This window comes from Phyllostomus discolor, chromosome 8 (genome assembly GCF_004126475.2).
Source record: "Phyllostomus discolor isolate MPI-MPIP mPhyDis1 chromosome 8, mPhyDis1.pri.v3, whole genome shotgun sequence".
Classification (NCBI taxonomy): domain Eukaryota; kingdom Metazoa; phylum Chordata; class Mammalia; order Chiroptera; family Phyllostomidae; genus Phyllostomus; species Phyllostomus discolor.
In genome coordinates, this window is record NC_040910.2 from 46,663,173 (window position 1) to 46,675,739 (window position 12,567).

General features: G+C 40.9%; 1 protein-coding gene across 1 annotated transcript; it reads left to right on the top strand.

The window, feature by feature from the left end:
• Positions 1-1,643: 1,643 nt before the first annotated feature.
• Positions 1,644-5,694, top strand: LOC114503716 (olfactory receptor 7A10-like). Its single transcript, XM_028521351.2, has 2 exons — positions 1,644-1,839; positions 4,707-5,694. Exon 2 carries the CDS (start codon positions 4,720-4,722, stop codon positions 5,692-5,694), a length of 975 nt encoding a protein of 324 aa, XP_028377152.1. The 5' UTR covers positions 1,644-1,839; positions 4,707-4,719.
• Positions 5,695-12,567: the final 6,873 nt, after the last annotated feature.

Consider the following 12,567-nt stretch of genomic DNA (forward strand, 5'->3'; position numbering starts at 1 on the left):
AACTGAAATAAAGGATGATTGACAGAAAATCAACACTAGTGTCAGTGAAGCCGAGAATCAAATCAGTGACTTGAAATATAAGGAAGAAAAAACACTCAGTCAGAACAAAAAAAGAATCTAAAAACATGAGGATAGCACAAGGAGCCTCTGGAACAACTTCAAGCACACCAACCTTCCCATCTTATGTTAAAATTAGTCAATGAGCCAAACTAGCCCATGTGCTACTTTAATTCTGCCTTGCAATGAAAAGTTACATAGCTTCTGGGGATTATGATGTGGATGTCTGCGGAGGCTCTTATTCTGCCTACTATAAAATGTTTTTCAATAATATGTTCTATGATGTCACACAAGGGCCCTTACTTAAATGAATCAAATGAAGTATTTTTCAGAAATATACTATATGATGTCATTCATTAATCCTTATATAAAATAATTAAACAATGAATTTATAACAGCTTCAGAATGAGTGAGTATGCACTATACATGCAAAATGATTTTCAGTTCTGAAGACCCAAAACCACTTATACCTGACTCTAACACAGGTTCAACCTTACTACAAAGTATGGTCCACAGACCAGCACCTGCAGCATTGGCACTGCCTGAGAACTCATTTGATTCAAAGAACCTCTGGGCCCACCAGGACCTGCATTTGAACTATAAGCCTGAGTGACTTATATGCACCTTGAAGTTGGAGGAGAGGTGATCTAGACTAGGCTTTCTCACCTACTCATGTTGACAATAGGGGTGGGATCATTATTTCTGTTGGGTAGTGTGGGTGCTGAGCAGCCTCCCCCCACACATTGCCAAGTACATCCAGGGGCAAAATCATCTCATGTAGAGAACCACTGGCCCAGAGTTTGAAAACTGGAAGCAACCTGACAAGGCCCATCTCTCACTTACATCATAACTTTGAGCACACTTAGTTCATAGCTTTGAGCAAACTATAAACCCCTTAAAGGCTGATTTCTGAAAGTGGGAATGAAGTTCATAATAGTAATACCTCATAGAATGGGCTTTTCAAAAAATTAAATCAGACAATGTCTATAAGTTACTAAGTTCAGTTAACTTGGCATTAAACTATCAAAACATATCTCTTATCATTCACAGATGTTTTATAATGATGCACTTAATGTCAGCTCTGAGTTTATGAAATATGTACAAAATCCCTAATTATTTTGACAGATGTGTCAGAGTGTAGAAAAGAGTGTGGTGGGCAGGACTGCACGTCAAAGAACCCAGCTCCCCCCTCATTGAAGGGGGATAGCAACGCTCTGCAGACATCAGGGTTGTGTCCCCACCACAAATCAGTGCCTTAAGGGTCAATGAGACCTGTTTCTCATGGGTTCCTTAATCTCAGACATTGGTGGTAATGTTAAGTCAGGGTTGGGAATAAGGTAACAGGAGGTTAGACCTCTGGGAAGCAGGTGAGATCCAAGACAAAGAGTCATACAAATTAAATTCAGTAGACTTCCAACCTGGTTTCTTGGGATCAAAGAATCATTAGGAAAAATTTCCTTTCTGTTTGTTCCAGAGGCCCAGAGGGAAACCACATGCTCAGAGGATGGAATAACACGAGGGAAATTTGTCTAATATGCAGATATAGAGAGAGCTGTAAATCTCTCCCCTGTGCAGTCCCTAAGCTTTTGCAACATTGGTGTACGGGACATGGTTGTCACTGTGATTCCTAAGTCTGGCTCAGGAACTGATGCTTCGCTCCTTCCTGCTGCCTTCGCTGAGACAAAACTTCAGTGTCCATCACCCACCATCCAGGGAGCAATTCTGACTGGCACACGGAAACCTTCCTTTCAGAAAACCCATCCAAGGTGATCTGAGAGCCTGGTAGGTACATCAGGAAAGGGTCAGAGAGGCTGGAGCCTGAGAACTTTTCCCTGAGGCACTGCAAACCTAATCAGCTGACCCCAAGACCAGAGATCACCGTGTCTGTATTCCTGGTGAAGTAGTTGATTTATAACATTTTAGGTAATACATTAAATGCTGTTTGAGTCTGCAACAGAAGGACCACGTTTGACAATTAAGTGGTGTGAGTGGGAATCCAGTTGGAAGACACTGTAGAATGAGTGAGAGCTACAAAATTGTTGCAGTGAAATGAAAACATTCGTGATGTGCGGTCTCATTCAGGGAGAAGGAATAAAGTATTAGGGGTGGAGAGCAGGGCAGTGAAGTGAGTGTCTGTAATAAATATCTAGGACACAGTGCATTTGAGCATGTTGTGTATTCATTGAAAAGATCGAACCAGGGCAGGGAGACAGCACCTTGCAGCAGCAGTTAGTGAGACAGACATTGCAGTATCTTCTCTCATGCTGTGTATTCACATGAGAAATATTTAATAAGTCTAAAAGGGAACACTAAATAATTTCATGTCAATGATTTCATATCTGGTGAGGCTGCATGTATTTTAGAATTTGTTACTCAGTTACTTTCTCTGTTGGAACAGTTAATAAGAATTTCTACCCCACACTCAAACTGTTCCCCCAGTGGGCTTTATTCTATTTTGTGAGTGAGAAATTCTGTCATGCACTTGGGGAATATAAACTGAGAACTGACCAAGCGCTAGGCAACGAGCACTTGGTGCTGAGAAACAAATTTTTTACAATTAAGTGATGGATTATTTAAGGTCACACTTTGTATGACCTTAAATCTTCCTAACACAAAGTCATCATAGTTCTCAATGTTTACATTTATGCAATGAGGACTTCCTTGCACCAGCTCTTGGGGTGGCAAATGTGCAAATCAATTTAAAATATCTTTTCTATTTCATGTGGGTTTTCAACATAAAATGCCCTTACCTAAGCAAACTAATGAATAAATCGAGAAGCTGAAACTCCGTTCCATCAACACAGTTTATTGTTAGATTCTATTGCTGCTGTAAATATTCCCACAGTAGCTGTTTAAAAGAAACCATTATGTGCTATAACAAGTCCAGATATCAGAAGCCTGGAATGGCTCACTAGCTAATCTCAAGGTGCCTGCAGCACTGAGCTCCTACTAGAGGCTCAGTGGAGACCACCTGCATTCCTTGTCTCTGGGCCCTTCCTCCTTCGTCAAAGCCAGCAGTGTAGCATTTTCTCCTGGTCTCCCTCTCTGCATCTAGGGGAGCACTGTGCTGACTGACCTTAGTGCCCCTGGATGATCCTGATCATCTTCTACCTTAAAGTCAGCTGATTAGCCCTGGCTGGTGTGGCTCAGTGGATTGAGTGCCAGCCTGTGAGGCAAAGGGCCACTGATTCAACTCCCAGTCACAGCACATGCCTGGGCAGCCACCAGGTCCCCAGTAGAGAGCACAGGGAGGACAACCACACACTGATATTTCTCTCCCTCTCTTTCTCCCTCCCTTCTCCTCTAAAAATCAATGAATAAAATCTTTTTTAAGTCAACTGACTAGCAGCCCTGTTCCATCTGCTGACCTCATCCCCACTTACTATAAAAAAAAAAAATTTCACTCCAAGGTACTGGAGATTAGGATTTGAACATCTTTGGAGGCCTGTTTTCCCCTCACTACAAAGTCGTTTTGAGAAGTGCATTGAAATTTTGTCTCAGGGATTCAGAATTTACAGTCTCTGGAGGGAGTGAATACACTACTCCTTCAAAACTACAGGCAAAAACACTACTTGGGTCATGAGACCTAACACACTATACCTGACCCTAACACAGAACCACAGCCTTGCTGCACAGAGAGCAGTCCACAGACAAGGACCTGCCCATCAGCACCACCTGGGAGGTTGGCAGAAATGCAGAATCTCTGAGCACAATAGGACCTGCTGAATCACATTCTGCATTTCTGGTAGGAGCCTTGTTGGTATACTGAAGTATACATAGGTATACTAAAGTTGATTGAAGTGCTTCCACAGAACAGGTTTTCTCATCCTCTTACTGTTGACTTTGGAGGCTGGAAAATAATTGAGGGGGCTGGGGTCAGGGAAAGGCACTTTCTTGTGAATTGTAGGTGTTGAGCAGCATCCCTTCCGGCATTGCCAGATACCGTGGGGGCAAAATAATTTCTGGTTTAGACCCACTGACTAGAAGTAACCTGAAAAAATTATAACCAAGGCCCATCACATACTCTGTTATCAACTTTGAATAAATCACTAAACCCCCACAGCTTCTCCCTAAGGCCTTGGCATTGACCATTCCCTCCTTTGGGCACACACTTGCCCACATGACTTTGATCTCCCTCCCTCTCTCTGTTGAGTTCTGGGCTCAAATGTCACCTTGTTGGCAGGTCTTGCCTCAAAACCCATGAAAAATGGAACGGCCTAGTAACTTTCTCCTTCAGACCTGCTTTCATTTTCTCCATAGGATCTGTTACCATCTGTAATGTTAAATTTATTTCTATTATTTGCTTCCATATTCTTTCCCCAGTATTGATATGTAGGGATTGGGTTCTTCAGCACCTCCACTCACAGCCCAGACAGTGCCAAAAACACGGTCAGCACTCAATTTGTACTCCGGAAACACATGAAGTATTTCTCATTAAGACTGTAGCATACCAGGCACTTTATGAGAAAAACAGATTGGAAAAAAATTCCTACTCTGAGATGACATGAAAACTCCTGGAGCAGAACAGATCGGTCCCAAAATATGAAATTAATTTCTGAACAGCAAAATATAAACTGCAGCATAAGAGCTGTGTGAGTAAGGCAGGTGTGTATGAAAATTACTCCTGTTCTCTTTCTCCTTCTTCAAAGTCAGCTCCACCACATGGATTCAGGGAACCTTACTAGAGTGTCAGAATTTCTTCTCCTGGGACTATCAGAGGACCCAGAACTGCAGCCCCTCCTATTTGGCCTGTTCCTCTGCATGTACCTGATCACTGTGCTGGGAAACCTGCTCATCATCCTGGCTGTCAGCTCAGACTCCCACCTGCACACCCCCATGTACTTCTTCCTCTCCAACCTGTCCTTGGTAGACATCTATTTCACCTCCACCACCATCCCAAAGATGCTGTTGAACATCCAGACACAGAGCAAAGCCATCACCTATGCAGGCTGCATCACACGGATGTATTTTTTCATACTCTTTGCAGGGTTGGATGACTTTCTCCTGACTGTGATGGCCTATGACCGCTTGGTGGCCATCTGTCACCCCTTGCACTACATCGTCATTATGAACCCCTGGCTCTGTGGACTGCTGGTTCTGGTGTCCTGGATCATCAGTGTCCTGAATTCCTTGATGCAGTGCTTAATGGTTTTGAGACTGTCCTTCTGTACAGCTTTGGAAATCCCCCACTTTTTCTGTGATCTCAATCAGGTGGTCCAACTCACCTGTTCTGACACCTTTCTTAACAACATGGTGATGTATTTTTTAGCAGTGCTACTGGCTGGTGGTCCCCTGGCTGGAATCCTTTACTCTTACTCTAAGATAGTGTCCTCCATACAAGCAATCCCATCAGCTCAGGGGAAGTATAAAGCATTTTCCACCTGTGCATCTCACCTCTCAGTTGTCTCCTTATTTTATGGTACAAGCCTAGGTGTGTATCTCAGCTCTGCTATTACCCACAACTCACAGTCCAGTGCAATTGCCTCAGTGATGTACACTGTGGTCACACCTATGTTGAACCCCTTCATCTACAGCCTCAGGAACAAAGACATAAAGGGGGCTCTGAAAAGATTCTTTGGGATGGTGGGTAAGCAAGGGACAATTGTCCTAGGGCTAATGAAGTCCCCATTATTATAGGACCCAAAGCCTTGTAGTCAGAATTTGCAGTTCTTTAATCAGGTTGTAGAAACACAAATTGCTTCTTTCATTTATTTATTAGAATTTTTATTCAATTTCTCTGTACAATTTAAGTAACCACTTTCTTTAAATTTATTCTTCTGATATCTGATAGTTTTCCTTGATTCAATTATTTTCTTCCTGTTTTTCCAAATTTATTCCCAATCTTTTGTGAAATTTTTGGAAATTTCCATCTATCTCATGAAACTGCTTGGATTGCTTAAGAGTAATTTCTTCTAGAATGAAAAATATCACCCATGTAATAATTCCCTAGTTTTACTAATAAAATAGCTATAAGTTTTACCACTCTGGTGAAAAGGGGTAAGCTTGGCAACTAGGCCATTTCTACAATTTTCAAATGAGGATAATTTGAGACCACAGTTTTTTACTTTTGTGTGTGTCATTCCTTTTGTTATCAACACTTTAACTGCTATTCTTACTTACATGGACTTGAACATACTAGCTTGTTTTATAACACATTGGGCTTTATTTTCCTCATTTGAATGCTGTTGTCTTATTCAGCTCTATGTCCTCATTGCTTATATAGTCACTGGCAAAACCTGCTTGTCAAAGATGTGTCTCCTAGTGGCATCTACATAAAAACAGAAATTTGAATAAACAGATTTAGCAAACACTTTGATTCTCACTAAACAAATGTTAAATTATACTTTACATTACTGTGCATTAAATTTCTTTCAAGTTGTATCTCTACTTACTAATGTATGAATACCAGTGTTGATGTGGAGGAAGTCATAGCAGTAAAGGGTTGGTTAGCAGGTGTCATGCTTTCTCATGGAATTATCTTACTGTTTCTGCTTCAAAACCTTCAGTGATGATATCCTGGCTGGTGTGGCTCAGTGGATTGAGTGCTGGCCTGTGAACTGAAAAGTCATCAGTTCAATTTCTGGTCAGGGCACATGCCTGGGTTGCGGGCCAGGTCCCCAGTTGGGGGCATGCAAGAGACAACCCATCAATATTTCTCTCTCCCATTTTTCTCCCTCCCATTCTTTCTCCTCCCTTCCCCCAGCTCTAAAATATAAATAAATAAAATCTTTTAAAAATTAAAATTAAAACACAATTTCAGTGATACTACAGACATGACTTTTCCATTGCCTTAAATAAAATATTTCATCTTTTTCTAAATTTCATCATAAACACCAAAGGGGTATGAATGAACAATGTCATTCATTATAAATAAAGGAATTCCCTCAGTTTTCATGATCAGAAATGACTCATAAGAAAACTTAAATTACTGTCTATTCATAGATTCAGGGTCACCAGTTTTAATTTACAAGCATGCATGTCCTTGCAAGGTCTGCTGGGTACCTAGAAAGGAACCTCACTGCAGTCACTTTTAAGTCAGTTATCTGAAATTAACTTAAACAACAGACTCATCTGGAATGACGTTAAAAATATCAGAATAAGTGCCAAAAATAAGAAGCAGCAGAAACCCCAAACGATGTGGCTCAGTGGTTGGGTACCATCCTGCAAAGCAAAGTGTTGCTGGTTCAGTTACCAGTCAGGGCACATGCCTGGGTTACAGGTTTGGTCCCTGGTCAGGGCACATATGACAGGCAACAAATTGATGTTTCTCCCCCACATTGATGTTTCCCTTTCTCCTTCCCTTTCCCTCTCTCTAAAACATAAATAAATACAATCTTTTAAAAATAAGAAGTAGCAGATTATTACAATTGCCCTCAGTTCTGTTCACATGGATTACTATATCAGCTAGCTAATGCTGCATAACAAGCCATTATAAAATAAAATGGTTTAGCCTATGTCCTTATTAACAAATGAAATGGTGTGGTGAGGAGTTGTTCTGAGCCCTGTGAGCTCTCAGCTGTCAGTCCCTATATTGTGCTTCTCAGACTCATCGATGATCCTGTACAAGTTCTAGAGATTTGCTGTGCAGCGTAGTTAACAATATGGTATCGTACACTTCAAAACTTGTTGAGAGGGCAGATCTCATGTTAAACATTTTACCATCAAAAAAGGAACACAAGGCAAATTTAGGAGGCATTAGATATGTCTACTACCTCAATAGTGGTGATGGTATCACAGGTGTTTACCTATGTCCAAACTCATAAAATTACATACATTAAACACGTATAGTTTTGTAGAGCATTTTTTAAAAAGCCAACTACTGCCATTCTCTGTGACATCCAAGGTGGCTGGGGAAAAGCACACACTCACACCAACAAGGATGTCCATACATGGATGGCCACAAACCCTCAGTGCGATGGTCCTCCTTTTCTGCAGTTTCACTATTTGTGGGTTTAGTTACCTGTGGCCAACCATGGCCCAAGATATTAAATAACAAATTCCACAAATAAACAATCCCTAAGTTTTAAATCATGCTCCATTCTGACTAGTGTGATTAGATCTCATGCCATGCCACTCCATCCTGCCCAGGATGTGAACCATCTCTTCGTGCAGCATCTCCAGCCTGTAGTCACTCCCTGTCGGTTCGTCACTTAGTAGCTGTCTCCGTGATCAGATTGACTGTTGTGGTATCACAGTGCTTGTGTTCGAGTCACCCTTACTTTACTTAACAATGGCCCCAAGCCATTCACATAACTTTTATTACAGTATTCCATTGTAAATGTTTTATTTTATTTTTAGTTATTGTTCGCCTCTTACTGTGCTAATTTATAAATTACATTTTATTATAGGTATGTATGTGTGTGAAAAAACATAGGACATATAATATTTGGGGCTGCCCTTCTGATTGAAAAGGTGTCATCCTGTTGAAGACCTTTCCAGGCCAAAAATAGTCCCTCAAAGAGGACAGCATAAGCATTCTACTGTTCTTATTTTTTGGAAATGTTTTAATAATGTATGACTTAGGCTATAAGAATAAGTCCCCCGTGATGGAGGTGTAGGTAGACACACTGTGCCTCCTCACACAACCAAAAGAAGGACAACAACAAATTTTAAAACAAAAAAACAACCAGAATTGACAGAAAATTGAACTGCATGGAAGTCTGACAACCAAGGAGTTAAAGAAGAAACATTCATCCAGACCAGTAGGAGGGGCAGAGATGTGCAGCTGGGCAGAGAGGCCTTGCAGCAAGGTGGCACCTGGAGGACCTGGACGAGGTGAGGACTTGAAGACTGGGCAGTCCCATATTCACATGCAGAAACTGGGAGGGACAACTAGGGAGTAAGACATACTGGGAAACCCAGGGCTCCAGCACATGGAAATAAAGCCTTCACCTCTGACTGAAAACACCTGTGGAGCTTGAGGTGTCAGTGGGAGAAACTCCCAGCCTCACAGGAGAGTTTGTTGGAGAGACCCACAGGGTTCTAGAATGTGCACAAGCCCACCCACCCAGAAATCAGCATAAGAAGGGCCCAATTGGTTTGTGGGCACTGGGGTAAGTGACTGAAAACCAGCAGAGAGCTGAGCAAGTGGCATTGTTTCCCCTTAGTCCCATCCCCCACTTACAGCATCACAACACTGGGATGAGCGAACACCTAAAGATCCGCCCCTTACTACCTAACAGGCACACCACAACCAAAAACAAATGGCCCAAATGAAAGAACAGATCAAAGCTCCAGAAAAAATACAATTAAGCAATGAAGAGATAGCCAAACTATCAGATGCACAGTTCAAAACACTGGTTATCCAGATGCTCCCAGACCTCACTGGATACTCCAACAGCATAAAAAAGACACAGGCAGCAATGATGGTTGCATCATGTGAAAAAGAAAAATCTGCAGGGAACCAACAATGAATGGAAGAAAACCAGGACTCAAATCAATGGTTTGGAGCAGAAGGAAGACAGAAACATTCAACCAGAACAGAATGAAGAAACAAGAATTTTAAAAAATGAGGAGAGGCTTAGGAACCTCCAAGACATCTTTAAATGCTCCAACATCTGAATCATAGGGCACCAGAAGGAGAAAAGAAAGAACAAGAAATTAAAAACTTCCTTGAACAAATAATGAAGAAGAACTTCCCCATTCTGGCAAAGGAAATAGATTTCCAGGAAGTCCAGGAAGCTCAGAGATTCCCAAAGAAGTTGGACCCAAGGAGGAACACACCAAGGCACATTATAATTACATTAGCGAAGATTAAAAATAAGGAGAGAATCTTAACAGCAGCAAGAGATAAGGACACAGTTACCTATAAAGGAGTGCCCATAAGACTGTCAAATGATTTCTCAAAAGAAACTTTGCAGGCAAGAAAGGGCTGGAAAGAAGTATTCCAAGTCATGAAAGGCAAGGACCTACATCCAAGATTGCTCTATCCAGCAAAAGCTATCATTTAGAATGGAAGGACAGATAAAATGCTTCCCAGATAAGGTCAATTTCAGGGAGAGTGTCATCCCCTCCCTTATTATATGATATGTTAAAGGGAGCATCTTATCTAAGGGAGCATCTTTTCTTATCTAAGAAAAAGAAGATCAAAAATATGAATAGTAAAATGACAACTTACACCTATTAACAACCAAACCTAAAAAAACAAACACAAGAACAAACTAAGCAAACAACTAAAGCAGAATCATAGAAATAGAGATCACATGGAAGGTTATCAGTGAGGATTTGGAGGGGGAGAAAAGGTACAGACAATGAGTAGCATAGATGGTAGATAGAAAATAGACAGGGGGAGGTTAAGAATAGTATAGGAAATGTAGAAGCCAAAGAACTTATATATAGGACCCATGGACATGAACTAAAATGGGGGAATGAGGGTGGGAGGGCATATGCAGGGCAGAGCAGAATAAAGGGGAGAAATGGGACAACTGTAATAGCATAATCAATAAAATATATTTAAAAAAAAAACAAAAAAATACAAATAAGAAAAATGAGTCCTCTGTGAATTGACAAAGGTGGCTGATACTCACTGGACTGAAATACTGAGGACTGCCCAATGGACTTGTTTTGGCCCTGAAAAGCTGTAGATACCCACAGATTCCTGCCTATACAGTTAGCTCATCCACCTCTCACCATCCTTCTGTCACTGCATATTTGGAAATTTTTCTAAGTGACACCTTCAATAGTAAGAATGGAAATTGTGGGAAAGTCATTGGAATGGTTTTCTTGGAAGTTGGTTGTGGTTCAGAACCCTGTCCACACTCCCAAGTCAAGGTGCTTAGAACTCATGTGATCTTGAAAAATGTGCCTGCTCTTGCCTTTGATAGACAAAGAAATTCCATTTCAGATCCTGAGGAAATTCTCATGGGAGAGGACAATGGAAGTCAGACTCATAGAGAAAAGAACATCATGACTAAGTGGCCCAGGGGAGGGGATATGTGTAGCTGGCATCAAAAATGCCCCCAAGGGCACAAAACTAGCAGAAGAAAGTTCCTTTCTGTCTTGGATCTTTCATGAGAATCAAATTGCTCAGAGACTAGAGAAACCATGGAACAATTAATTTAATGAGGATCTGTGAGAATTCAAGCTCTAAGGCCCCAGAAACAGTAAATATGTCCCTTACTCCTCTCACTACAGATCAAAGGAAGGAGGGAGTTCAGTTGATACTCACTCCACGCCCTTCCTTGCAGCTGAGTTGAATATCCATCACCCAGAGAAGAAAGGACCAAGGGAACTAGAAGTTCAGCAGTGTCATCAGAGTACCTACTGTGGGAAGCAGGTATGGAAGCAGGCAGAGCTCTCAAAGGATGAACTTTGGTGGTACAAATTGGGATAACACAATGGTGAGAATCCCTTTACTTAAAACACACTACACAATTCAATTCCTGTGTCTCTCTCAATTTCTCTTCTTCTCAGTTTTTTTCCTCTTTCTTCTGGGACCCAGTTCTGAAGATTTCTCACCTTCCTAATGGAAATTGACCTTCTCTCAATTCCCAACACCTATCAAGAGTTTCATACCCAGCCACCTTAGCCATTTTTTAGGAGCCAAAAGTTCCTCTGTTCTCTTCTTTCAAAGATGCACATGTATTCTTTTCCCTACAAAAGCTTATTCAGTCATTTATTCATTCAGTCATTCAAACAAGGAACAGTCCCTTGAATTCCACCTTGTTAGCACTTACAAGTTCGTTCATGCCTCTTGTGATATTGTTACTCAATGTTTCTGTGCCTTAGTTTCCACATTTGTAAAATGAGGATGATGATAGTATCCTCTTCATAAGGATAATATGAGAATTAAATTAAAAGAGATAAAGAATGGGAAGTTTATTAATTGTCTGCATGGGAAGTTGATTGTCTCTTTTACCCAGTGAGCACCCGTAGATGTTAATTATCATCACTGCATTATTGCAAGCACATATTCATTGTTGAGTCAAAAAAAAAGTGATAATGATAAAATAAGCCAAGGTATATAAAATATGGTGCAAGTGCTCAACATATGGAGGCTCTCAAGAAACTAGCCAATTCAGTAAATGTATCACTCTCATTTTTGTATATTTGGAAGTTTCCAATTCCTATTCCAAGATTCTTATATTTTTGTTAATATGTGAAATAACTGTAATCTATTTTCTAAGATATTTAACAAGATGTGAACACTGCTGCGTTTTTTCTCTTGAACCCTTTTTTTGTTAAGTTTTATTTTTGAATAAGTTTAGATTTATGAAAAAATTATAAAGATAGTACAGAGAATTCCCATAGTGATGAAATGTTTTGAAACTACATGGAAGCAATGGTTGCAAAGCACTCTGAAAACACTATATGCCACTAAATGCCACTTTTTTATTGTTGTTCAAGTACAGTTGTCTCCATTTTCCCCCCACCCCAGCCATCCCCACTCCCCACCCTTGATCCTACCCCTCTTTTGTCCATGTGTCCTTTGTACATGTTCCTGAAAACCCTTCCCCCTTTCCCTCCATTATCCCTTCCCACCTCCCCTCTGGTTCCTATCAGTTTGTTCTT